Here is a 26,060-nt window from a genome sequence, read left to right on the forward strand (position 1 = left end):
CAGGACAACCATTGGATAAGTACGCCCTGGAAAAGGTTTTTTACCTGCCGTTAATTCACATGATTTTAATTTGGGTGTTGGAGAAAACATGGGAAAAGTTCACAGTACATGGTTGTTACATTTGTTTACAAATCGTTCAGAGACTTTGATAGCTATCTACTGGAACACAAGTTGGGTCAAATGTCTCATTGAAAAATCACACAACACATTATTAGTTAAATCTATTCTAATGACATCCCAAAAAATGCAAGTTTGACTTTACTACATTGAATCAGCCAGTCAAACCCAATTGCGCTCCTCAAGGTTCATTACAGGATTGTGTGCATTTCAGCAAAACTCAGGCATGCAACAAATGAAACCCTTGAAAAAAGGAATTCAGCTGGTCCAAGGAAAAGTCGCACGCCTGAAAACTGTGTGTCTCATAGAAATACAGTACGACTTAAATCCAACAAAAATTTGACCTGCATGATCTAGGTTCGTTTTGACAAGACCCCTAAGACTGCTGTGTTTTAATTTGTATTTTTTTTTCAGCCTTGGTTTGGTTACATTTGGTTGAACAGAAGAAAAGCAAGATGGCTGCAGCATGATAAAGGTCAATTGAAAGAAACAAGATCCTAAAGACCAAATTCAGCACTTTTCTTGACGCTCGGTGGAAAACATAATTTCTTTTGATCAAAGTTTTTGTGCAATAAATTAAGATTTCTTTGAGCTAATCTTTTACCATTCTTTAAATACTTAAAAAAAAAAAAAAAGGGTGCTTTGCAAATTTGTTGTGGTTTCTCTCCCACCAACTTTATAATGTGGTGAAATGTTCATTTTAGATAAACATAAAAAAACAAAATCTAAGTTAAAATAAGGAGAAATTAGTACAATCTCTTAAAAAAAAACAGTTCTATAATTTAGTTAAAGTAATTTCTACTGCCTAACAAATGAACAAGTGCACCAATGCTTTCAACGATCAAACCTCAAAATGCTTCATTTTGTAATGGAATTTTGTGCTATCGGACTTTGATTTTGATTTGTAACTACTAATTGTTGTTTAATGTACCTGATTTAAATAAATCACTGTAGCTCGCAAGCCTGGATAAACTTTCAAACTTATTTGAAACCCAAACAATTATTTATAATAGAACTAGAGGGCGAACAAAACCACGTGACGCAGCCCAACAGGAATAATTTTTGCCCTTGGGAAAATGGTGCTGACCATTTATATAACCGAATCACACTTCCAACATTATGCAAGGGGAAGGTTGTATTTAGTTAACCTATAGTGGTAGGCCCAATGTAGGCCATTGCTGTTCGTGTGCAAATAGAGTGCCCCCTCTATTTCTAATATAAATCTTTGGTTAAAGACACTGGACACTATTGGTAATTGTCAAAGACTAGCCTTCACAGTTTGTGTATCTCAACATATGCATAAAATAACTAACCTGTGAAAATTTGAGCTCAAACGGTCATCAAAGTTGCGAGATGATAATGAAAGAAGAAAATACCCTTGTCACACGAAGTTGTTTGCTTTTAGATGGTTGATTTCGAGACCTCAAGTTCTAAATCTGAGGTCTTGAAATCAAATTCGTGGAAAATTACTTCTTTCTTGAAAACTGTGGCACTTCAGAGGGAGCCGTTTCCCACAATGTTTTATACCATCAACCTCTCCCCATTACTCATCACCAAGAAAGGTTTTATGCTAATAATTATTTTGAGTAGTGTCCACTGCCTTTAAAAACAGTAAAATACTTTAAATAATTTTGTACACAATTTAACTTTGACTTTCATTCCAACATGGAATTCAAGTACTATACGGGTCAAGTTATTGAGGGTGCAATTTTACTGGAGTTAATTTTTAAAATGTCAAATAATAACCTTAATTTTTCTTCAAAATACCGATGAAGAAAGGAAAATAAGGAAGAAGACTAGTGCAACTCACATTATTTAAACTATTTACCAACTTTATTTCAAATGTTAAATATAAATTATATACAAATAAATTAAATCTAAAAAAAAAGTACAAAGTATTTTGAGGAGACAAAGTTTCAATAAAAAGATGTCTGTTTTGTGAAATAATGTTGTTGTTGACTTGTCTAGTTTCGGAGAACTTCTAATTCTGAAGCTGATCATGCAACGTTGATTATAAAGCATGAACGACCAAACTAGCTTGCCACATTTTTACCTCAAAAGATACTGTAGCTTGCCTATTAGAAACAGCCATCTGTACATTACAAATCCTGGAAAAGAGGGTGCCACATTATTCTCCACAACCCCATCCCCACGGTTAGATTGACAGGCTGCGTGCTTTGCTCAATCATGACCCCATGGGTATTCAGGTCAAGTTGGCAATAACAGGCCTGCATGCTTCTTTTTTGTAAAGGGGCAAGGGCACCAAGGCATTTTCTCCTCGGTAAAGGGCACCCTACATGTATGAGGAAATTGTAAATTTCTACTAAAGCGTTTTAAGGGCACCAAGGCAGGGTGCATGGAGGAAATCGCTTCCGTTGCCTCCATGAGAAATCAGACCTACAATATTAATGATCATTCAGTTGTTATTGCTCAGAATTGAGTTCCAGGTGTTATGTCGTCATCTTGAGGTAGAGCGAGCATTGTGACGCTGCTGCACTTCAATGGTACCCATCATTGGGTAAGGAACACCAAACTGATCACATGTTCTCCTAAGTGCTTTCTCGTACTCCTTGTTCAGTTTGGCAGACTGTTGAAGAGCATATTTCAGGTCCTCGATTTCCTCAAAAAAGCCCTAGAAAGAATGAGAGCGTTGACTCGGTTCAGAGTTTCACAACGTTCCAAGTTTATTATTAATGTGGTTATAATGTTGAACGTAATTGAGAACCTTACCTCATCAAGTCCACGCAGTTCCTTTTTCAGTTTCTTCTTTTCTTTTGCGAGTTGGTCTCTTTCTTTCTTCAACTGCTGAACTGGAGGGGGGGCAAAAAACATATTCAGAAGACGTCAGAGTATCTATTGGGAAAAGTGGTCGAATTGGCGTAGAACCCAGTCTGAATCATCCCAGGGTCAGATGTGGATTGGTTTTTCAGTCCATATCTGGTTGCGTGGGTTTTTCCCTGGAATAATTCTCTAGGGTTTTCCTCCCACATCTAAAAGTGAAACTTCTTCCCTTGTCTTCTCTCCATTTGGTTTTTTTGGTTATTGCAGTGATTAAGTTCGCTTTTCTGAGAGTGCTCAGATGCACAGCCAGAATAAATAAAATTAAACACACTGGACACCTTTGGTAATTGCCAAAGACCAGTCTTCTCACTTGGTGTATCTCAACATATGTGCATAAAATAACAAACCTGTGAAAAATTGAGCTCAATTGGTTGTCGAAGGTGCGAGATAATAATGAAAGAAAAAACACCCTTGTCACATCGAAGAGTTGTGTGCTTCCAGATGCATCTGAGGTCTCGTAATCAAATTCGTGGAAACTTACTTCTTTCTCAAAGACTATGTTACTTCAGAGGGAGCTGCTTCTCACAATGTTTTGCTGCTATTAGTATATACTATCAACAGCTCTCCATTTCTCGTTAGCAAGTAAGTTTTATGCTAACAATTATTTTGAGTAATTACCAACAGTGTCCACTGCCTTTAAATGAAATTACAAAACTGAATATGACGTTGGAGCCCCTCTTTAAAGTCCAATGCAAATGAGCCTTACGAAATAATAGACAGTTACCTTGTATGTCAATGTACGGAGAGACGCTGCGCGACCTGCTCCTTCCGCTACGCCTCCTGTGACCTCTAGGGGTCATGGACCTTTCCAGTCGCTGGACCTGCTCTCTTGATCGTGTCAACTGTCTCTCCAAGTCTTGAATTCTGAGCTGAAATTAGAAAAGAAGTCGGGACATTGTGTGGTTTGAGTGCGATGGTGTGAGACACTTTCAAGATTAGTAATAATAATAATCATAATCTAAGCATTTGTATAGCGTTCTTTCACAAAAAAAGGTACCACAACGCTTTACAACAAAATAAAAAGCAATTAAATATAAATGTTGCACAAGTGGACTTACATGTACGCAGTTGCGTAAAGTTGAGTGAAATCGACTGCGGAGCCCAATTTCCCAGGGGAACTATATAAGCAGAAATAATGCATAACAATTATCTGCTTAGCAGAAATGAGCAGGGCACCAGTCACAAATAGTAAATGCGACACGGTAGATTGGATGGTAACCTTATTTAAGAAGCATAATTTTAGCAGCTCTATGAAATGGACCCTGCATTCGAACCCAATACCCTGATGACCTGCACACAGAACTCAAGTCTGATGCGCTACACAGCTCTGCCCTGCACAACTGATTTAAGCTCTCCTTCATTCTTCATCTACTTTAGCAGTTCAGTTTAATGGTAAGCAGCTAAGAAATTGACCCACCCACCCACAAAGACAGTAAAATAACAAATGAATTAAAAGACAAAAAACTAAGAAGGACTTACATTTAAGGCTGCAATGGTCTCTGTGTTTGCTGTATTCGTCCTCAATTCTTTCTCATAACGCTTCATTAATTTGTTGTGCATTGTCAGTAACCTGAATAAAATAAATCATTTAAAAAATAAAAGACTAGTAAAAAACTCGATTCCATGCCCAGGGCTCACATTTTTAAGAAAAACTCCATCACTCATATAACTATTGTATTAGATAACCTTGTGGTTTGGAGTTTAAAAGCCTGAAAGTTTTAACACTGGTCAGTGAATCATTCCAAAGTATGTTTTTGAAAAAAAACACTAGAGTGCAGGATATATATAGTTGTTGGGATGCTGGTGTGCTCATGTGATGAGACAGGGAGGCCTACCCAGCGCAGCTATAGATGGTCTGCCTACAGGCACAATTCGAGGCAGAGACCGCCCTAAGCTGCGCTGGATAGACAACGTGGAGTGGAAGAAGCGTCAAAGAACTGAGACGAAAGGCGATTGAAAGACACCAGGTGATGGCGGCAACTCCCGGAGTGCGCCACCATTACAACCTGAGGACGAGGCGGCCACGGACGCAAGTCTATGCCGAATGATGATGATGATGATGGCCGAGTTCTTATATCCGAGACAAGATACAAAGTTTTACAATGAATGGGAAACACCTGCAGAAAACAAACATACAAGGTACCCCTAAATGTATTAATGAAAATGTACAGCTGAATGTATTAAATAAATGGGGCACTGGGGATAAAGGATTGTGTGTATCGAGTAAGGTTTTTTTCGAGGAACACAAAGTCAAAGACCAGACCAGATCTATTGAAAACAAAAGGGATAAAATTAATAGAATCAAAAATAAACTGAGCTTATACCTGTCAGCTCTCTTCTGTTCATCTGTCTTGTCTTGTTTATTATTAGCTGGTGGGATGCGTTGTAGAGGCTTTAAATAAGACGATCTGTAGCCCGGTGGATCTGTCTGGACTCCAACACTAAAATACAACGGTACAGTCCGTTATCATCCCTTCTTACTAATTGGTATTTGGGTCTGTCCACACTAATGGGTCTTTTTGGTTCCAAAAGATAACTTTTTGGACTGTGACTGGGAGGGTACCCAAAATACAACATTTTCCCCTGTATTTTGTTTTGTACAATTCTCTGCTGATAGTGAGTGTGCTTACCAAACAGTATAACAAATGTCTTATTATTTAAGAAGTTACACAGTTTTCTTTAAGACACACTGTTTGTAACGAGGACAGACATTTTGTATTGGAATTGACTAGAAATGGACGACACAAATAATTAATTAATTGATTTACTCAAAGGTTAATTAAGTTAGACCCATTGCCCCTATTTTTATGGTGATCTGTAAAAACCAAGAGTACCTTGAGGTTTTTCAGCTGGTATGAATGTTTGTTTTTAACATGGACAGACATATTGTGACAAATGTCTGTCCATGTTACAAACCTAATATCTTCAAGATAATTCTCTGTAGTTTCTTGAGTACTCACGCAGATGTCTTGGTTTTGCCTGGAAACATTCTTTGCAGGGACAGCATTGTAGGGGACAACATTTTTGGCAATCTGTTTATATTATTATGCCTTTCTCACCATTTATGTGCGAAATGTCTGTCCAACATTCCCCTGTTACAAACATAATCATCTTGAAGATGATCCCCAGTTATTGCTAAAATACAGATAAATGTGTCTTGCTCTTTGCAAACAAAAACCTTGAAGTGATTTGGAATGTGCATGGGAAACAAGCTTGACAAAACTCTTCTTGTTTATTTTTGTCACCCATTTATAAAAAAAAGTCACATCAAATGGTCCCATTAGTGTGGACAGACCCATTTACATCTTACTTGCAAAGGGGGTTCAAAAAGGGGACAGAAACATTTCTCCACAAACATTTTATAGATCTCCATGCCCCAATATCTCTTAAAGGAACACGTTGCCTTGGATCGGACGAGTTGGTCTATTAAAAGCGTTTGGAACCGTTTGTTATGAAATGCATATATGGTTAGAAAGATGTTTTAAAAGTAGAATATAATGATCCACACAAGTATCACTCGTAACTGCACGGTTTTCCTTTTACGTCGCGAACTATCACGGTCGGCCATTTATGGGAGTCAAAATTTTTACTCCCATAAATGACCGATCGTGTTCGTCGACAGGGTAAAAAGAAAACCACGCAATTTCGAGGCATATTTGTGTAGATCATTGTATTCTACTTTTACAATATCTTTCTAACCATATACATTTTACAACAAACGGTTTTCAAAGACCAACTCGACCGGTCCAAGGCAACGTGTTCCTTTAACATTATATGACTTTTGACTGTTACAATTCAGTTTCTTATTTTAATTTTTCTATACAATTGTACCTGCTTAGTTTTTGACTAATTAGTGCCTTTTGTTTAGTGCCCTACAGCAATAAGCCCTATAAGTTTTAATATGTAGCAGGCGTGATGTACTTGGCCCTAAGAGAAACGTGGGAATATTTTGTCAAGTAGTATGGGCTGACATGTACACATGGTGTAGACTTTTTCATGCTATTTCAGAGTTTGCCTTAAAGGAACAAGCCTTGGATCGGTCGAGTTGGTCCTTGAAAAGCGTTTGTAACTGTTTGTTATAAAAAGCATACGGGTAGAAAGATATTTTAAAAGTAGAATATAATGATCCACACGAGTATCACTCGAAATTGCGTGGTTTTCCTTTCTCCTCGTCAACTAACATGGTCGGCCATTTATGGGAGTCAAATTTTTTACTCCCATAAATGGCCGACCGTGTTAGTTCGCAAAGTAAAATGAAAACCACGCAATTTCGAGGCATATTTGTGTGGATCATTGTATTCTACTTTTAAAACCTCTTTCTAACCATTTGCATTTCATAACAAACGGTTTCAAACGCTTTTTATAGACCAACTCGTCCGATCCAAGGCAACGTGTTCCTTTAATTCTTTAAGTGACTGGCCAGCAGACTAGTTCCAGCTTGTCATGTCAAAGAATGTTCAAACTTTTTCATTAGTCAATGATATTTGGATGACTTTCAACACTGAACTAGCAAGCCTGCCGTCAATTTCACCAAACTTTTCCTAACTTACTTAGGACTTAGGACGGGTTCAGTTCCGTATCTAAATACGTAGGTCGCATTAACCCCATCCGAAGTTAGGACGAGTTACTCGTCGAGTTAGAACTCCTAACTCGAGTTAGGATTAATCCTAGCGTTTCATGAAATCTGCTGCAGACCACTTGGAGGTCTTGGACTGGTCCTCGGGCGTTTTAACTAGCATTTGGCCAGGTCGGCCGGACCACTAATAATATCAAAGTCTTATTTAGCACACGTATCTACATGTACCACAAGGTACACAAACTTACAGCATACAGCAGCCACAACCAGGATAAGTGCACTAGGTTCTTTTTACATGCGTTACAAAACACATGGGACCAACGGCTTTACGTCCCATCCGAAGGACGAAGCAATGGTAAGTGTTTTGCCTTGAGGACACTAATTAGTGTCACGGCTGGCAATTTGAACCCACACTCTGCTGATCAGAAACACTAGGGTTTGAATTTGGTGCTCTTAACCGCTCGGCCACAACACTTCAATGGGAAAACATAAGGGAAAACACTACATCTTTAATCACAACTTTCAAAATTTTAGGAAGATATCATAAAATAACTATGTTCTACTGTACAGACAATTTGCCCAGAGACCAATATTGTCCTCTCAGTCTCGGCTCTAACTTGAAACTGTTAATATTTGCCTGCCTAGGCCTATACCTTCTGTTGTGGATATGATCTCTCAGAAGTTTCTCTCTCTGCAGCCTGTCGTTGATATCTCTTAACTCCAGCTCTAAGGATGTGTTGCGTCTTTTCAGTTTCTTGAGTTTCTTCATCATTTTCTCATTCTGAGCTGAGAGCTTCATCATCAATGAGAAGGTTGAAAATTATACATGTTATTAAAGGAAAAGTTTCCGTATGGCACCACCACTTTTTGATTCGATATGAAATAATATAGTATCTAATTTACCTCATTGAGATATCCCTTTTTGTAAAAATGAGTGAAAAAGTGGTGGCGCCATACGGAAAGTTATCCTTAATATTAAATATTATGCCTTGCGAATTTATTGAAAATGAGAACCGAAAACTTAATTAAATGCTGGATTAATTCTTTTGGGTAGGCCTGCCTATAACTTATCTTATATAAGTATAAATTTATTAACAGAGCAGAGGCCATGACCTCTGCATGCCTATATCTTACTATACTAGAACTGAGGTTCGTTCTGATGTCGTCTCCGCGAACCGTAGCTGAACGAACCCCATAGTTCTAGGAGTAGCCTATACCCGTCTTCTAAGTTCTACGACTACATTGTTAACTCTAGACTATAGCTAGACTAGAGAGTGCCCACGGATTTCAACTCAATTCAGAAATTTCCTTGCACTTTTTTTAGATGGATTGCATTTTAGTTTTAGTGTTACAGTACTTGTTACGGTAACCTGCGATCACACAACCTATAGCTAGTTATTTATACATCTTAACAGAGAAACAAGGCTCTAAATAAGATAAATACTAATTATACTATTGCCGGTGCCCTATTTTTCAAATGCACAGACAATGCAGCATGTAGTTGGATACAAAAAGTTTATTAATTAATTAATGCATGATCATGATGAACGAGTGCGACAGTTTCGAAACTCGTATCCAACCAAAATTATTAAAACCCCAACCATGGCTTATATTTTGACAAATAATTTCCAAAAAATACGTACCATGAAACAGTGGTGGACAGGAGGGATGTCCATTCTTGGTATCTGAAGCTAGCTAGAGGCCGTTTAAACTGCTTAAGATGTGTGGTTTGTTGAAGAACTGCCAAGTTCTTTGAAAGTTCCGCCGTAAACAATCTTTAAAATTGCACAGTCACAACACAAGGGGGCGCTGTTGCTCATTTCCCTGCAAATCTCGGTTTAGGCAGTTGGGAGTGTGTGCGGGTTTTCTCATTATTTTCTACTTTGCCATTAATTTTATGGATTCCCCATCATAATCATTAATCATTTAAAACAAAAACAAATAAATGGATATTTTGCAGGATAACTGTAAAATAATGCTACTATATATTTTTGTTTGCAGGGAGACTGAATAAAGCACACCAATTAATTTTGCTCTTCTGCAGGGAGGGGAGGTTGAGTGACTAACCAATTAATTTTGCTCTTCTGCAGGGAGGGCAGGTTGAGTGACTGACCCTGGGCCACCACCACCATTGATCAACCTCTATGACAACAAAAATGGAGTTGGTTGGACGCATTCCCAACGTTTCTCTCGTGTTCAATCTGCAGTCGATTCTGATCGGGTTATTCTCTTTACTTGTATTATTTTACATGATTCGCCGACCACGTAATCTACCACCGGGACCCATTGGATGGCCACTCCTGGGCTACCTGCCGCAGATGGCTATGGCGGGTCAAGAGCCACAGGTGGTGTTTTCGAGGTTGACAAAAATGTAGGTATTTTATATACCATTGTGTGTGTAGGCCTATTCTATTTATTTTGTTCCGTAACTGGAACGAACCCATGATGGGGATATTCCTATGGAATTCTTTTATCAGCAAGAATGTTCTTGGAACAAAAAATAAACCATCATGTCGGTTTGCGGTAACACCATGTGTTGATTTAATTATTTGGGAACTAAGCTTGTTTTGCTCTACTTATTTTTCTGCCGTGATTTCGGAATTCGAGGGACTATACTCAGTCTGAAACCGAAACCGTGCATCCTTTGTAACTAGCCATCCCCGCTGCAGTAAACAAACAATAATGGCGAGACGAGATGTAGAAGTTCTTATACCACATTAATAATACCAACACTTATTATAAAAGGCATTGGTACACTCGGCCATAACACACCGTTGCTAGCTGCATGCTCCACTTCAACCTTTTATTTTGTGCAAAAAATGTCACTCATCCATAACATCAAAACGATCCATTGGCTTGATTTTTTTTTTTTTTTTTTTTTTTGCGCAAGGGGGGTTGTGGTATTAAAGGAACACGTTGCCTTGGATCGGTCGAGTTGGTCTTTGAAAAGCTTTCTGTAACCGTTTGTTATAAAGTCGATATGGTTAGAAAGATGTTGTAAAAGTAGAATACAATGATCTACACAAATATGCCTCGAAATTGCGTGGTTTTTGTTTTACCTCGTCGACAAACACGGTCGGCCATTTAAATGGGAGTCAAAAATTTGACTCCCATAAATGGCCGACCGTATTAGTTCGCGACGTAAAATGAAAACCGTGCAATTTTGAGTGATACTTGTGTGGATCATTATATTCTACTTTTAAAACATCTTTCTAACCATATGCATTTCATAACAAACGGTTTCAAACGCTTTTCAAAGACCAACTCGTCCGATCCAAGGCAACGTGTTCCTTTAAACACAGGTGAATAACTCTTTTAGTGAAGTAAATACAACAAATTGGAGGTATAAACGCCTGCGTGCCTGTGTATTATAACTTCTTCATAGCTTTATTGTCTACAACGGTGCTCATAACCTCCCCGGGGCAGTGCAGCATGTAAAGTTTGCTTTCTCTTTTGTGAAATGGTGACCGAGCGGAGATACAATCTCCGGAACTGAAGGACACTAACCCACGCGCGATCCTCTTCGGGGCCCCAAACTTAACAACTTAGCTCCCAAATACAGCTCCATTGTGTGCATGGCCGTTGAAAATGAAACGTCATCGAAATAAAGGTTCAGACATTCTTCTGCCATGGTTCCAAGGCCAGAAAAGGGGGTGACTGCACTATATCCGAACAAAAAACCCACTAGGATTGTCTACGAACCCTCTCACTTTTACATTCCTATGTTCCGGCATCCCTATAAAGTTTAATTGAATCTACAGTGTTTGTTGCTAAAACAAAATCGTAGCACTCCCTTAAAATACTTGACATGTTTATTCCGTTCACAGATTTTGTTTCTCGCTATACCTGTCAATAAAATTTGTTTCCTTATTAATATCTGTCACTTTGCTCCATTAAATCATCTTTTATGTCCTCGAATTTGTGATGTTATTAAGTGTCCATTCGAAATTAATGTTTCCGTCAAACCATATTGTAAGATGTCACTCTGAATCTTGTTCAAATCTGTCTCATCGCATATACAGTTACGGAGATGTCGTCAGCGTCAATATTGCAGGCAAGTTGTTCGTGTTTCTGCATGGCTATGACACGATAAAGGAGGCCTTTAGCCAGCACCAGCTCAACGCCAGACCAACACTTCACGTCAGAGGAGAGATGTTCCCTGGATCTGGTATGCTATGCAAAGTATTTCTTTGACGGCAATACTATTTTTTGCTCAGCAATAGACCTTATGCATTGACGTCACCCAGCGGCCATCTTAGTGGAAAAATGGTGACGAAACCATCGAAACGCACGGCTTTGTACGCGCGGCGCACAGGATTGGCCAAAGAACAACCTCCTTTTGACCTCTAGATGAGGGCGCCCTACTGAAATGACGTCATGTGCATAAGGTCTATAATAAATTATAATCTAACATAAGCCTGGACTTTCCATACACTCAACTCACCATTTATTGCATAAGGCCGGCCATCATAATGCAATCTCTTTATACACTCGTCACTCTGTCTTCATTTTAGTCGACGAAAATCACGCGCACTTTTCTTTGCAAACCAATAATAACATAATTATGGTCCGCAGTGCATGGACGAAAACAATGACGTCACCACAAAAGTGAGGTACATGTATCTCCAATAAAATCATCGAAAATTGGTGGACGGGGCCCGGCAAGGAAGGTAGACATGGGGCAGGGGTGCTGCATCACAGTTTTTTAGACAGTTTATAATGCAAAAGTCGTTTCAAATAATATGGATGTCAGCTTTTTAAATGTTAATTTTAAAGATGCTTCTTCTTCAAGGCGGTTTAGAAGGCGTCTTTGTATGGATGGTTTTGATTGAATGAGTTTTAATAGACCATTCCCTGCCCCGATTATTGACAGATAATCGGCACAGCATGTAAAATTTGATGTGTTTATTTTGTGTTCTACACCAGAAGTAGTAAACAAACAAAAATCCTTGATAGTACACTTTAACTTCCCTCTTCCACACAGGAGTGATATCTTCTTCCGGTAAAACTTGGTCCGAGCTGCGTCGCTTTTGCACCACAGTCCTAAGAGGACTAGGGGTCGGGAAGAGAAGCTTCGAGGAGAACATCGCCACCGAAGCCCACGTCTTAATCACGGAGATGGGGAAGGAGCAAGGAGCTCCGTTTGACCCTAAATACCTTCTTGGTAACGCCGTCTTAAACATCATTTGCTCGGTGGTACTCGGGAAGAGATTTCAGTATAACGACCCGGCCTTTCGCAATCTACTCAGGTGTACCGGGCGCGTCATGGAAGGTGTGAGATCGGGAGGAATCGTTGAATTCTCACCCGTAGTCTCAAAACTCACCGTTATACCCTTTGTGAGAAGATACGTGGACACGGTTAGCGAACTCGTCGAGGAGATGCTATCGCTGATTGACGAGCACAATCGAGACTATGACTCAGCAGCGAATCCACGCGATCTCATTGACATGTTTCTGAAGGAAATCAACTCGAAACAAAGTCTAGGAGTTGAATCAGGGGCGATCAAGATTGAGAATTTAAGGCCGGTAGTGGGCGACCTCTTCGTGGCTGGAAGTGAGACTACGAACACTACTCTACGATGGAGCATGCTGTACATGATGGCGTATCCAGATGTACAACACCGTGTACAAAAAGAGTTGGATGACGTCACCCTCGGGAATCGATTGCCGAAGACGACCGACAAGCCGAAGCTGCCGTACACGGAGGCGGTTCTGTGCGAGATTCAGCGGTGTAGCACCATAGTGCCGCTCGCTGTGCCTCATTATTCATCCGAGGACACCACACTAAGCGGGTAAGATGATACCACTTTCATCCAATCAATATTATAAAGGAAACACCGGGATGGACGAATTCTTCCGGGACCGGAAAGCATTCTCCCTTTGTGCGGCAAGATTCTTCTATTGCGGCAAGATTCTTCGATTGTTTTAGAAGTACGTCCCGTTAATGCAGTCGAGGCTTTAGTGTTCTCCACAGATCTTGACCCAGTGCCCATTTCATTCATCTCTATAGGTTATAAGGTTTGGAGAATAACGTCGAAAGTACTTTTTAGGTTACAACAAAACCATTTTTTTCTTGTTCATTCGTGTATTGGTGCGACTGATGGCAATAGACCTAAAGTTATCGTGGTGGTGCAGCCATCTTGATTTTGTTTTTCCCATTAACATCAATGTAACCAAACCGAGGCTGAAAGAACAAAATAGTCTGGTTCCTATAATTGCAACATAATTATTAATATTATTAGCCTTAATTATTGTTGTTCGATGGAAGGAACACGACCAAGATGGAGACAGCGTGATAAAGGTCTATAATAGTGCCTGCTCAACATTTCGTCTAGTTTTGGTCCCGTTATGTTCATGACGTACACTCTAACCGTCCGTTTTCCTGCAGGTTTAACATTCCAAAAGGCACGATTGTCATCTCCAACCTATGGCATCAACATCACGACCCTCTGGTATGGGAACAGCCTGATAAGTTTCTACCGGAGCGATTCCTGGACAAGGACGGCAACTTTTCTTGTCCCCGGGAGTTCACTCCGTTCGGCATTGGTAAAATACAAATTAATGTACATGTAAACACAATTTAAGTTTTGGTTTGAAACTTTGCATGGTGGAATTATGACTTTGTAAGGTTTTCGGTTACATCATGTGGTGATAATTTCTAATTGAGATGGGGTGGGTTCTGAAAAGAACCGGTTTTTCTGTCAACTCTCAAAACACACTTTTGGTATCAAACACAACAGGACCGGTAGTGGCTGTGGGCTAAAAAACAATAGCTCCACCACCAGTAAGAACTTCATGTATATTGAACATGTTTTGCCTTATGCGCAGTAAGTCTATACGTAATGAATTTAAATCTGCACTTCTTCTAAAGCAGAAAGTTTTTTATGACACCATAATTTTAGCTAATCTCCACCTTTTGGCGCCTGTTAATGTAGTCCGAAAAAATCACAACAATATAACCCAAAGTTTGAAAACTTGAGCTCAATTGGTCGTCGAAGTTGCGGGATAATAATGAAAGAAAAAAACACACTGGTCACACGAAGTGGTGTGCTTTAGAGGCTTGATTTCATGATCTCAAATTCTATGAGGTCTCGAAATCAAATTCGTGGCTCGAAAACTACGTTATTTCAGAGGGAGCCGTTTCTCACAGTGTTTTATACTACCAACCTCTCCCCATCACTCATTACCAAGTAAGGTTTTATGTTAATAATTGTTTTCAGTAATAATCAATAGTGTCAACTGCCTTTAAAAGCAGTAGACACTATTGGTAATTACTCAAAATAATAATTGTCATAAAACCTTACTTGGTAACGAGTAATGGGGAGAGGTTGATAGTATAAACCATTGTGAGAAACGGCTCCCTCTGAAGTGACGTAGTTTTTGAGAAAGAATTTATTTTCCACGAATTTGATTTCGAGACCTCAAGTTTAGAACTTGAGGTCTCGAAATCAAGCATCTGAAAGCACACAACTTCGTGTGACAAGGGTGTTTTTTCTTTCATAGTTATCTCGCAACTCCGACGACCGGTCAAGCTCAAATTTTCACAGGTTTGTTATTTTATGCATATGTTGAGATACACCAAAGGAGAAGTCTGGTCTTTGACAATTACCAATAGTGTACACTGTCTTTAACATCGGTACGTCACAAATTCTTACACACGAATTAATTACGCAGGCAATCAAGCTGTAACACTATGCATTTCCTTCTCTCTCTCTCTCCAGGTCGCCGCATCTGTCTCGGTGAACATCTTGCTAAGATGGAACTCTTCGTCTTCTTCACCTTCCTGTTGCATCAATTCACTCTCAAGAATCCGCCGGGTGCTCCTCCCGTTTCATTCAAGGGAATAGCCGGCGGCACGTGGGCGCCGTTGGATTTCAAATTGTGCGCAGTTCAACGAAATTTGCCGACTTGAAAATATTCATGTTCACTGTTTTTACATCACAGCGCACGATATTAAAGACAGGTTTGTTTTGGTTTTGCAAAACCAGTGATTTCTTTGGATACACAGTACCATGATTTCATTGGATAAACGTGCTTTCCATATCTGTTTTGATTGTATAAATCATATCACAGAAAAGGTACCTCAATGCAATTCCTATTATGGGCTTCTGGGAATCAGTGGGCGTGGTTTACAGTGGAATTAACTTAAAAAGAAATCAAAATTTGGGAACTTTGTTTGATGTAAAGATAATTTATTCGATATCGCACAGTCTCTCTTTAGATTCATGGAAGAAAATGTTGTTCATTTAACTCATCAGAGAACAGAACAGCTGTATTAACTATTTATAGGCTAGATATTAGAAAACTATTTGTTCAATGACATGTGTTGAAGACAGTGGACACTATTGGTAATTGTCAAAGACCAGTCTTCCCACTTGGTGTGTATCAACATATATGCATAAAATAACAAACCTGTGAAAATTTGAGTTCGATTGATCGTCGGAGTTGCGAGATACCTATGAAAGAAACCCCACTTGTCACACGAAGTTGTGTGCGTTTAGATGGTTGATTTCAAGACCGCAAGTTCTAAACTTGAGCTCTCGAAATCAAATTCGTGGAAAATAACTTCTTTCTCGAAAACTATGGCACTTCAGAGGGAGCTGTTTCTCACAAGGTTTTATACATCAACCTCTCCCCATTACTCGTCACCAAGAAAGGTTTTATGCTAATAATTATTTTGAGTAATTACCAATAGTGTCCACTGCCTTTAACTATTAATAGGCTAGATATTAGAAAACTATTTGTTCAATGACGACATGTGTTAAGTAACTGTATTTTTGTTTGGAATCACAGTGACACAAGAAAATCTTGTAACTTCGACTTAGCATCAGCTTTCTCCTGTTTGGCGCCTGCGAGCATCATCTGAAGTTGAAGTTGATTGTGTTTTCCCTTTTTCTGTAAGCTTCGCGCCTTCCTGGCCGACGCCGGAGCTCCGCTGGGTGTGACGCTGACATTGAACCGCGGTGTGGAGTGTTGAGGTGTGGAGAGTCGAGGTGTGGAGTGTTGTGGTGTCGGGCGTTGTGGTGTTCGACTGAAACTTTTTGTAGACATTTTGCTGTAGATGTTCAAATAAAGAGACACAATATACACGGCATCACATGTTTATTCTGTATTTCGCAATTAAGTTGTTCATACCCGTTATAATATTAATGGAAAAGGTATATACATGTATTCTGCAATTCACACAATGAGCCTTTTTTGTTTTTTACTTCGTCAACATGTATTTGTATATTTTTTGTAATGCGCGTCTGAACATGTTTTGAAACTTGCACACAGTAAATGAAAAAACTATAAATTGTAAAGAAAACCTAAAAACTTGAAACGATTTTGACCATGTAGCAGATGCAGTGATTTTATGAGACCGTAAGAAACATCGCTATGTACATTGACACTGTCTGAAAAGGCTCAGTGTGTCAATAACCAAGGGGGCTTTGTGACAAACAGGCATGATATTTTGGTCTTTGAAAAAAGGTAGGAGTAAAGGGTTGACCTACTGACAAGTTATAGCTTTTAGTGACAATTTGTCTGATTCTTCCAATGGCAACAAAATATCGATAAGGATCTATAGTAGGAAGAAGAATCATGCCTGATGGAATAATTGTACTTAAAGGCAGTGGACACTATTGATAATTACTCAAAATAATTATCAGCATAAAACCTTTCTTGATTACGAGTAATGGGGAGAGGTTGATAGTATAAAACATTGTGAGTAACAGCTCCCTTTCGAGAAAGAAGTAATTTTCCATGAATTTGATTTCGAGACCTCAAGTTTAGAACTTGAGGTCTCGAAATCAACCATCTAAACGCACACAACTTCGTGTGACAAGGGTGTTTTTTTCTTTCATTATTATCTCGCAACTTCGATGACCGATCGAGTTCAAATTTTCACAGGTTAGTTATTTTTTGTGCATATGATGAGATACACCAACTGTAAAGGCTAGTCTTTGACAATTACCAATAGTGTCCAATGCCTTTAAATTAAATTAAATTAAAGGTTTAATGACCAGCATAAAGATCGGACCAACCTTCCAGAGCGATACCCACTCCCCGGTGTCACTGTAGCTGAGGACGCGGTGGCTGTCGTCTTGGACTTTTCCTGCTCCACCTCAAGCCTCGCTCGGTGCCGTGCAAGATTCTTAAAACCTAATGGCTGATGTTGTACGGTGCGCCGCTTGCTGCATGGTATCTTCGCGAGTTCGTGGCAATCGTTGCAATGAACCAACTGGAATAGAAAGAGAAGTTTACAGTGAACTCTTTAAGGCATTGAAGTCATAAGCCTCCTTAAAGGCAGTGGACACTATTGGTAATTGTCAAAGACTAGCCTTCACAGTTGGTGTATCTCAATATTAGCATAAAATAACAAACCTGTGAAAATTTGAGCTCAATCGGTCATCGAACTTGCGAGATAATAATGAAAGAAAAAACGCCCTTGTCACTCGAAGTTGTGTGCGTTTAGATGGTTGATTTCGAGACCTCAAGTTCTAAATCTGAGGTCTCGAAATCAAATTCGTGGAAAATGTATTCTTTCTCGAAAACTACGTCCCTTCAGAGGGAGCTGTTTCTCACATTGTTGTATATTATCAACCTCTCCCCATTACTCGTTACCAAGTGAGGTTTTATGCTGATAATTATTTTGAGTAATTACCAATAGTGTCCACTGCCTTTAAGGCATTGAAATCATAAGCCTCCTTAAAGCTTGATTATAGTCTAAGGTTTTTGAAGTGGCAAATTCATTCAATTTTGTTAATACCCAACCACCGATGACAGATACACTTCATCATCCAAAGGTTTTTATGCAGCAGCACCAAACCTTTGGAACACTCTTCCTTATCAAATACGTCATGCTAATTCACTTTCCGATTTCAAAACATCGCTCAAAACACACCTTTTCCAAACTTATTTCGCTTCTTAGGCTATTTATTTATTTCTCATTGCTTTGTACATGCATTGTTTTTTTTTTGATTGCTTATTTTGTTGTAAAGCGTTGTGGTACCTTTTTGTGTGTAAGAACGCTATATAAATGCTTAGATTATTATTATTACATGTATTATTATTTTCTGAATTAAGGATTGAGAGCCATTGCTCTTGAAAAAGTCTGATATCAACATCTTAGTAGGAAAAAGAAATGACTGTATTTACACCTTTCGGTCACCTATGGAGTTATAGACCTTTTGGATCAGCGTTCTAGAGAAATAGAGCCTGACTCGTTTAATTTGAAGAAAAATACAACATTCTTTGTTCACCACGTATACTTAAAAAAAAATTAAATAAGATAAAAAGTCTGAAATTTCATATCCTTTTGAATGACACATACCAATTTCGTCCTACTGTTTTGCCATCGTTTAAGTTGAATTCTTCTTCGGGTGTTCACACGCCTAAACCCATCCTTACGAATTTGCCGTTCGAGTTTAGCAACGTTGGTGATGTGGTACTTGGGCGACACTCGGGCGTAGTGGTTACCGGGTCGCAGTAGATTGAAACAATGTGGACAGTATAGACTGGAAGCAGGCTGGTCATCTTTTAAGAATAAATATTAGTTAACGTTAATTTGTAATTTGTCATGATCGTAAATTTTAGCCTTAAAACTGAACAAAAGAAGTTGAGTTCCAGGGACGCCGAAAAAATTTGCGTGTGTACAGGTATGCAACGTATAAAGGTTCACAATCTCTTTGACTCTTGTTACTGTTCAGGCAACTACCCCAATACGTAAAAAAGAGGTTCTGCTCACAAAACGTGCATTCGGAAACCACAAAATAATCTCATTTCTGCTTGTGTTGCTTTTCTCCTCCAAAACACGTTGCCTTGGATCGGTCGAGTTGGTCTTTGACCAGCGTTTGTAACCGTTTGTTATAAAATGCATATAATAGAAAGATGTTTAAAAAGTAGAATACAATGATCCACGCTCATTTGCTTCGAAATTGCGTGGTTTTCCTTTTACTTTTCGAACTAACACGGTCGGCCATTTATGGGAGTCAAAGATTTGACTCCCATAAATGGCCGACCGTGTTTTTCGACGAAGTAAAAGGAAAACCACGCAATCTCGAGTGATATAATGGTGTGGATCAATATTATACTTTTTAAAATATATTTCTAAGCATATGCATTCTATAACAAACGGTAACATTATGTTTTTCAAAGACCAACTCGATCCTGCTATTAACGAGGGTCGACTGTGTTTTAATGATTTCATTGATTTCAACAAAAAGGGGAAAGGTGTTCATTTATACTTATTATGAATAACCTCTTCAACTTACCAATACGTGTGCCAATGAACGACAACCCGTGAAATTTAGATCTACAAGATAATAAAAAATGATACGTTGTCATGCCAGGACTTCACATTTGAAACAAACGGCGTCCCCCAATACCATACCATATTCTCCAAACATCATAACGTAAAACCATTCCATATACAATGTAACACGTTGCCTTGGATCGGGCGAGTTGGTCTAATGAAAAGCGTTTGAAAACGTTTTGTTATAAAACGCAAATGGTTGGAAAGAGGTTTTAAAAGGAGAATACATGTGTAAGGATCAATACCAGAATGCCTCGAAATTGCACGGTTTTCCCTTTTCGTCATGAACTAACACGGCACACCATGTTGTGTTGTGGAATCAAACAAAATGGCCGACCGTGTTAGTTCGCAAAATGAAAGGAAAACGGTTAAACACGCAATATCGAAGCGTGAGAAAAATGAGAGATAATGAGAGAAAAAACACCCTTGTCACTCGAAGTTGTGTGCGTTTAGATGGGTGATTTCGTGACCTCAAGTTCTAAATCTGAGGTCTCGAAATCAAATTCGCGGAAAATTACTTCCTTCTCGAAAACTATGTCACTTCAGAGGGAGCCGTTTCTCACAATGTTTTATACCATCATCCTCTCCCCATAACTCGTCACCAAGAAAGGTTTTATGCTCATAATTATTTTGAGTAATTACCAATAGTGTCCACTGCCTTTAAAGGTACCTCATGCAGAGTTCCGCAGTATACCTTGGTATACTATCGGAGTCTTTTATTAGACACAACTTTCAAGCAAGAAAATGATGACAACCGACATATCATGCAATTCCAACCCGCCCCGCATGATCGATGATGTTATGAAGTGCAGCGAGTAAAATGTAAATACATGTAGAAACATCACCTAAACAATCATTCGGACACAGGCTAACGATCTACTTCATTATACGTTTGTAATTTATTATATATTTTCCACAAAACTTCAGTGCCTATATACATGTACATACATTGGGGTCTTTGGTAAAAAAAATTGGATACTTTTAACTTCAACTTTACATTAGGCTTTGTTATACATGTAGTAGCTTTTATCATACCAAAATGTTGGCATTATGAACAGGCTGCTGTACCGCGGGTTATCCCATAGAAAATCAGTTTGAAATGGATGCGACATCCAGATGCTCTATTGTTGTTTCACATTATTGAAGCTCAATTTCGAGACAATGGGTTCGGCGGACGGACCCGTAACATTTCCTCCACAATAGAACGAACTGGGCACGCCCAGCAACAATCAATCGATTATCTTCCTGAAACTGTTTCACAAAACCCCATAATGAGATTTTACATTTTACACTCTAAATAAACAAGCTATCCATGGTCAGAATTGAGCCGGTTCTGGTGTCCCAGGAAGACGGTTCAAAAGAGGGCGCTCCAGAAGCAGTTTGTGTACAGTTTGCAACATCGGGAGACAACATTTTCAGGATAAGAAAACAACAGCTGAATAAGGTTACAAGCTAATGCAACAAATGGAAGTTTGGTTGGTAATCTTGTTTTATCAAGGAAGAAATGTCACGCTAAGCAAATTGTTGCGCTTAGCAGCTCTTTGAAATTGGGTCCTGGTCTATTTTTGGGAAGTTCAACCAGGAGTCTATGCTGACGCAGACTCCCAGCGAAAATAATCAATATTCTTAAAAAAATACATATAGAGAAGTTTTCATTTACTATTTACAAACTTATTTACCATTTCAACTAACAAGTTACTCTCTCAATTTCTCAGTTAAATAAATAATAAATTCTTCAAAGGTGGATACACATACTGTTTTAAACTAACGGTGTTATTAACAATAATATAAACGATTGCAAGAAGTTGTACAAATGTATATAGATACGTGTTGACAGATGTTGTGACTTAATTCAAAATTTTCTGCAAAATTACCCATTGATTGCACTGTTCAACAAATTCAATTTTAGAATAGTTATGTGGCATTGTTTAATACTTCGTCCGGAATCTGTTTTTGTTTGGCATTTATGGCTTTCCATAGTTTTCCAACTGGCAAAATCTCGGGCTGTGTCGTTACGACATGTAAGTGTTTTCGATGGGCAGACTAAAGGTTCTTTACATGGTCGTCAAACACTGCGTCCGAAGGGTAGGGAAGAGTAGACGCCGATAAGAAGGGTGCCTGAAGAACCTCCTGATACTCCGCCGAGTGGGTCTCTTCGGTACACGGACCGACGGGAGGAAGTGAACTCCGGAGAAGGTGAAAGGAGCTGGTAGGTGGACCTCTTCTTCGTGGAAGACGCACTTATCCGCCTTCTTAGGGTTCCTGGTTGCTGAAACACGTCTGGGGCAGTGGGTTGGCTCGAGGTCCCACAGTAGATGCATCCATTTGCGAACTGTAGTAATAGCTGCAACAAGATTAAATAAATACAAATGTGATGAGCATGAGCAAATTATTAGCGAATCTATACCAAAAAGAGTACTGAAAGGAACATTACAGAACTGTTTTTTTTTCTATCAAAACAGTTGCTGGCAGTGAAGGCTTGTTATGTTATCCACATAAACTGACGAACCGAAAATAATAATGAAACGCTCACTGAGCAGAAAAGAATGAAGAACATGAAAGAAAATAATGAAGGCCGGCCACTTCTGCCAGAGTCAGACAATTGGGGTACGTACGAAGTGACTCGGGTACGAAATGACTTGGGTAGGAAGTGACTTGGGTACGAAGTGACCGACATCGTAATACATGTAGACTCCAAATAGTTTGACATTTCAGACAGAATCCACGTTTACTGTTCAGCTGCAGCATGTTTATTAATTTCGTATTATTAGAGCCTATACCGACATTTCATAATTCAGTCCTTTTTATCATAACAACACAAACTAAAACTAATGATGATATTTACCTAGTTTAGGCGCAACCTCTCGCAGGCCTTCGACGGACTCGATCAGATGCTGTCGAACCTTCCCAACAGTAGCACCGCAGATGTCGACCAGCCAGTTCATATGACTATCGCGCCTTCTCTCAATGCAAGACCTCACATATTTCTGGATTTCTGGCAGTATCTTTGGAAATCTTGATAAGAGTATCCCTCGCCTGTAGGATGGTTTCGAGTTAGCATCGACGGTGTCCCACGTGGTGATGGACCACTGCTTAGCACACCACTTGTGTCTGCAGTCGCAAGGATATTGTTTCGCTGGTCTGTTAACCGTAAGAGTCGGGATGCTGTCATCGTCGCTTTGGAAGAGCCAGTCAAGATCGGATGAAGGGCTTCGGCTGCTGGTATCGTCGCTTTCGAAGAGCCAGTCCAAGTCAATTTCTTCGTTCAAAGGGCTCATGGTAAAACCTTCTTTGATCGGTGAAAACAAGGCTCTGACAGGGCCATCTTTTAACGGGCTCATGGTAAAACCTTCTTTGATAGGAGAAAACAGAGCCATGACGTACGGTACACAAGAGAGTTAGAAATTGGCGTCTTTTCCTGGATGATTTCTTAAGGCAAGTGATACCGATTGAGATGGTACAAACTGATTTGGTGGGCATACCCTTATATCCATGCACAGCACAACGCAGTTCTATTCAGCCATAGAAAGCCGCAACTTCAAAGGCAAGCTGGTAGCAGGCGTTAGTGGCTTTGAACTGCCGACGAATTAACGCCTTTCTTATGCAGTGCGAAAAACAGGCGCTATTTGAACAGGCACTATATTTGAGATGCTTGGTAATTAGATACACAAAGGTTTCTGAGAAACAGGGACCGGCCCGATGAATGAGCAGGTCCGCGGGATTGCATCTTGCATTTATAAAGTCATTCAGAATTGAATCTTTCAATTGGCACAGCATGGGGAATAGAAGGGGAAAAGTAGATAGTTTGTGCATTATTGAGAAAGGACCAACTGCATGGCTTGTGGTCCACAAAAAACATGATAATTCTATCATAATTCTTAACCCATGACTTTTCAGAATCAACGTATATTCTTAGAAGAGAAGAGATTAAGTTATAGTTGCCAGCCGTAAACTACTCTATTTCCGTAGAGTGTACGATTTTCTATGTTTCACATGTTCATATTGCCTGTTGAACACATTAGTGAAAACGTCATAACCAGACAAACTTATAGGCATTGAACACCTTTGGTAATTGTCAAAGACCAGTCTTCTCACTCTACCATTATGCATACAAATAACAAACCTGTGAAAATTTGAACTAAATTTGCACTAAATTTGTCGTCGACGTTGAGAGAAAATAACGACAGAATAACGATTGAAAAAACACCCTTGTCGCACAAAGTGTGTGCTTTCTTTCAGATGCTTGAACTCGAGACCTCAGCTGGGGTCTCACATTCAAATCAAATGTAGTGAGAAAAATACTTATTTCTCAAAAACTAAGTTACTTCAGAGGGAGCCGTTTCTCACAATGTTTGATACTATCAACAACTCTCCGTTGCTCATTACCAAGTACGTTTTTATGCTAACAATAATTTTGAGTAATTACCAATAGTGTCCAGTGTCTTTACATTAAATTGTCAACTTAGGAAAATATCCTATAATTTCATCAAATTTGCTACTAACAACATGTGTTTTGCTGCGCTCAATCGGAATTTTTATGTGAAGATAAGAAGTTGTATCTATTGTTTGTGGGTGGCAACAATGCACGTGAAAGAAGATACTTTCCTATCGAAGTATATAATTACGAAGTGGAAGGGGGAGATCTAAAGCCGGCCTCGCGTCGACTCACGATTGTCTTGCGCCGGCAACAAACCGTCGGCAACGCGCAGACTATGCTCAGGTCACAACAACTGAGAAATCGTCGTGCGCCTGCGATTGGTTCCCGACCGTCGGGGTCACGTCGTACATGTACAAGTTGAAATTGTTCTTCTCTTGCGACTGTTGATTTTTTCCAGCGGCGACTGTTTCAGATTATTCCCGATGATCTTAGCTCAGGCGCATTGTGATTGTTTTTGTTGACGCAAGGTCAACCCAAAATGTACTGCTTATTATGGCAGGTTGGGGTAAGCGTACATACACAGCTACCTCCATGTACAAAATAATTTCTCATTTCACATGGGGTTTCTGATCAAAATCTTCCATGAAAGATGTTCGCTACTAAGACCATCTGGGGAAATTGGCGAAATTGGGAAATTGGGGAATTGGGAAATTGGGAAATTGGGAAATATGGGAAATAAGCAAGACAGTTCTTTTCAGAAGTAAGCTAAGTAGTCTCCTGAATTCCGTGGTAGTAGAATAACAAACAAGACCTAGTTCCCACTTCCCAAAGATAAACATCTATCGTACACGGCAATCAAGTTGTTCACACGGTCTTGTTACCGCAAACTGAATATCGATGTTCTGCCCCTCCCCCCCCCCCCCCCCCAACTTGATAATCTAAATCGTCCACTAGTTGGGACGCCCCAACTTTAACACTCAAGTTGGACGATTAGGAAGTTGGGACGGAACATCTCAACATAAGCAACCTCAAAGCATACATTAAATGAACAACACTGAACTGAAGAGTGAAGTAGACACAATCAGGTTTAAGGATAAGAAAAGCAGATCTGTCGTTGAAGGAAAAAAACGAACAATAAATAGCGTTTTCATCTGCTCTATCTGAATAATTTTAGCAGAGAACCTAAATAAAAGAAAGGACAACCACGTTTGTCCATGATGAGGACAAGGGACAAGTTTAGTTAGGCTGTACACACACATTTAAAGTATTAATTATTGAATGGCAAGGTAACTGCAACTTATCATACTACGTTTGTATGCCACACAAACGGAAGTAACGTTTAAAAAACATCACTAAACCAATATCCAATTTGAACTTATAACAAGTTTACCTTTTCTTTTACAACCAATTCAACCGAACGAATTGAAAACTACAACATTTAAACAAAACAACACTACACTATCCAACTTACATGAAGTGCTTTGAAAGTTGGGGATTTGTCTCTGCATACAAAATCCCAGCTGCCCAAAGAAATCTTAAATTGTTAACTCTTTGATCTTTCTCGACATCAACCGACATGCTTCAGTTTCAGCTCCTCCGTTTTTTAAAAACACCGGACCGGTTTCACGCAAAACACGTGTTGATGTTTTGTTTTTGGAAGGATTGGTTAGTCTAACCAAGTCTAGGCATGGTTCTTTAAAATGCACCAGACTATACAATATCCTCTGTCAAAGTAAATCTTTATAACAATACTTTGTTCTTTATTTTAATGTACATATTTTAATACATTACATTAAGAAATATTATCATTAGATTTAAAACATTAATTTCAATATTTTTTATGCAGAATAAAT

The 26,060-nt window shown here is 39.2% G+C and overlaps 3 protein-coding genes across 5 annotated transcripts; 1 reads left to right on the forward strand and 2 right to left on the reverse strand.

Annotated features, from left to right (window-relative positions):
* Positions 1-2,559: 2,559 nt before the first annotated feature.
* LOC139934919 (uncharacterized) lies at positions 2,560-9,590 on the reverse strand. 2 transcript variants are annotated; one of them, XM_071929342.1, is made up of 8 exons: positions 9,178-9,590; positions 8,188-8,327; positions 5,283-5,399; positions 4,438-4,528; positions 4,017-4,076; positions 3,683-3,827; positions 2,848-2,927; positions 2,560-2,749 (listed from the first exon to the last, which is right to left on the reverse strand). In XM_071929342.1, the coding sequence occupies exons 1-8, from the start codon at positions 9,208-9,210 to the stop codon at positions 2,576-2,578; spliced, it is 840 nt and encodes a 279-aa protein (XP_071785443.1). In that variant the 5' UTR covers positions 9,211-9,590; the 3' UTR covers positions 2,560-2,575. The 2 variants fall into 2 exon arrangements, with proteins under 2 accessions (XP_071785443.1, XP_071785444.1); XM_071929343.1 differs by lacking the exon at positions 4,017-4,076 and having other exon boundaries at positions 9,178-9,586.
* Positions 9,591-9,665: 75 nt separating this feature from the next.
* LOC139934918 (cytochrome P450 2J4-like) lies at positions 9,666-15,487 on the forward strand. Its single transcript, XM_071929340.1, has 5 exons — positions 9,666-9,905; positions 11,557-11,702; positions 12,519-13,326; positions 13,923-14,080; positions 15,256-15,487. Exons 1-5 carry the CDS (start codon positions 9,679-9,681, stop codon positions 15,444-15,446), a joined length of 1,530 nt encoding a protein of 509 aa, XP_071785441.1. The 5' UTR covers positions 9,666-9,678; the 3' UTR covers positions 15,447-15,487.
* A 243-nt stretch (positions 15,488-15,730) lies between these two features.
* Positions 15,731-25,887, reverse strand: LOC139934967 (uncharacterized). 2 transcript variants are annotated; one of them, XM_071929401.1, is made up of 5 exons: positions 25,679-25,887; positions 19,789-19,829; positions 18,849-19,051; positions 17,560-17,756; positions 15,731-16,589 (listed from the first exon to the last, which is right to left on the reverse strand). In XM_071929401.1, the coding sequence occupies exons 1-5, from the start codon at positions 25,783-25,785 to the stop codon at positions 16,322-16,324; spliced, it is 816 nt and encodes a 271-aa protein (XP_071785502.1). In that variant the 5' UTR covers positions 25,786-25,887; the 3' UTR covers positions 15,731-16,321. The 2 variants fall into 2 exon arrangements, with proteins under 2 accessions (XP_071785502.1, XP_071785503.1); XM_071929402.1 differs by lacking the exon at positions 19,789-19,829 and having other exon boundaries at positions 25,679-25,870.
* Positions 25,888-26,060: the final 173 nt, after the last annotated feature.

The sequence above is a fragment of the Asterias amurensis genome, chromosome 3 (assembly GCF_032118995.1).
Source record: "Asterias amurensis chromosome 3, ASM3211899v1".
NCBI lineage: Eukaryota > Metazoa > Echinodermata > Asteroidea > Forcipulatida > Asteriidae > Asterias > Asterias amurensis.

Excerpts from the sequence above, each read along its gene's own strand:
- LOC139934919 (XM_071929342.1), bottom strand. The coding sequence starts at position 9,210 with ATGGACATCCCTCCTGTCCACCACTGTTTCATG. Across the intron at positions 5,400-8,187 it reads GATCATATCCACAACAGAAG|TGTTGGAGTCCAGACAGATC; the intron begins GTATAGGCCTAG and ends GTTGTATTTTAG. Across the intron at positions 2,928-3,682 it reads TCCGTACATTGACATACAAG|TTCAGCAGTTGAAGAAAGAA; the intron begins GTAACTGTCTAT and ends CCCCCCCTCCAG.
- LOC139934918 (XM_071929340.1), top strand. The coding sequence starts at position 9,679 with ATGACAACAAAAATGGAGTTGGTTGGACGCATTCCCAACGTTTCTCTC. Across the intron at positions 13,327-13,922 it reads GAGGACACCACACTAAGCGG|GTTTAACATTCCAAAAGGCA; the intron begins GTAAGATGATAC and ends GTTTTCCTGCAG. Across the intron at positions 14,081-15,255 it reads GTTCACTCCGTTCGGCATTG|GTCGCCGCATCTGTCTCGGT; the intron begins GTAAAATACAAA and ends CTCTCTCTCCAG.
- LOC139934967 (XM_071929401.1), bottom strand. The coding sequence starts at position 25,785 with ATGTCGGTTGATGTCGAGAAAGATCAAAGAGTTAACAATTTAAGATTT. Across the intron at positions 19,830-25,678 it reads CAACTTTCAAAGCACTTCAT|ATCTAAATTTCACGGGTTGT; the intron begins GTAAGTTGGATA and ends ATTATCTTGTAG. Across the intron at positions 17,757-18,848 it reads AAAACAGTAGGACGAAATTG|TTGGTTCATTGCAACGATTG; the intron begins GTATGTGTCATT and ends TTTCTATTCCAG.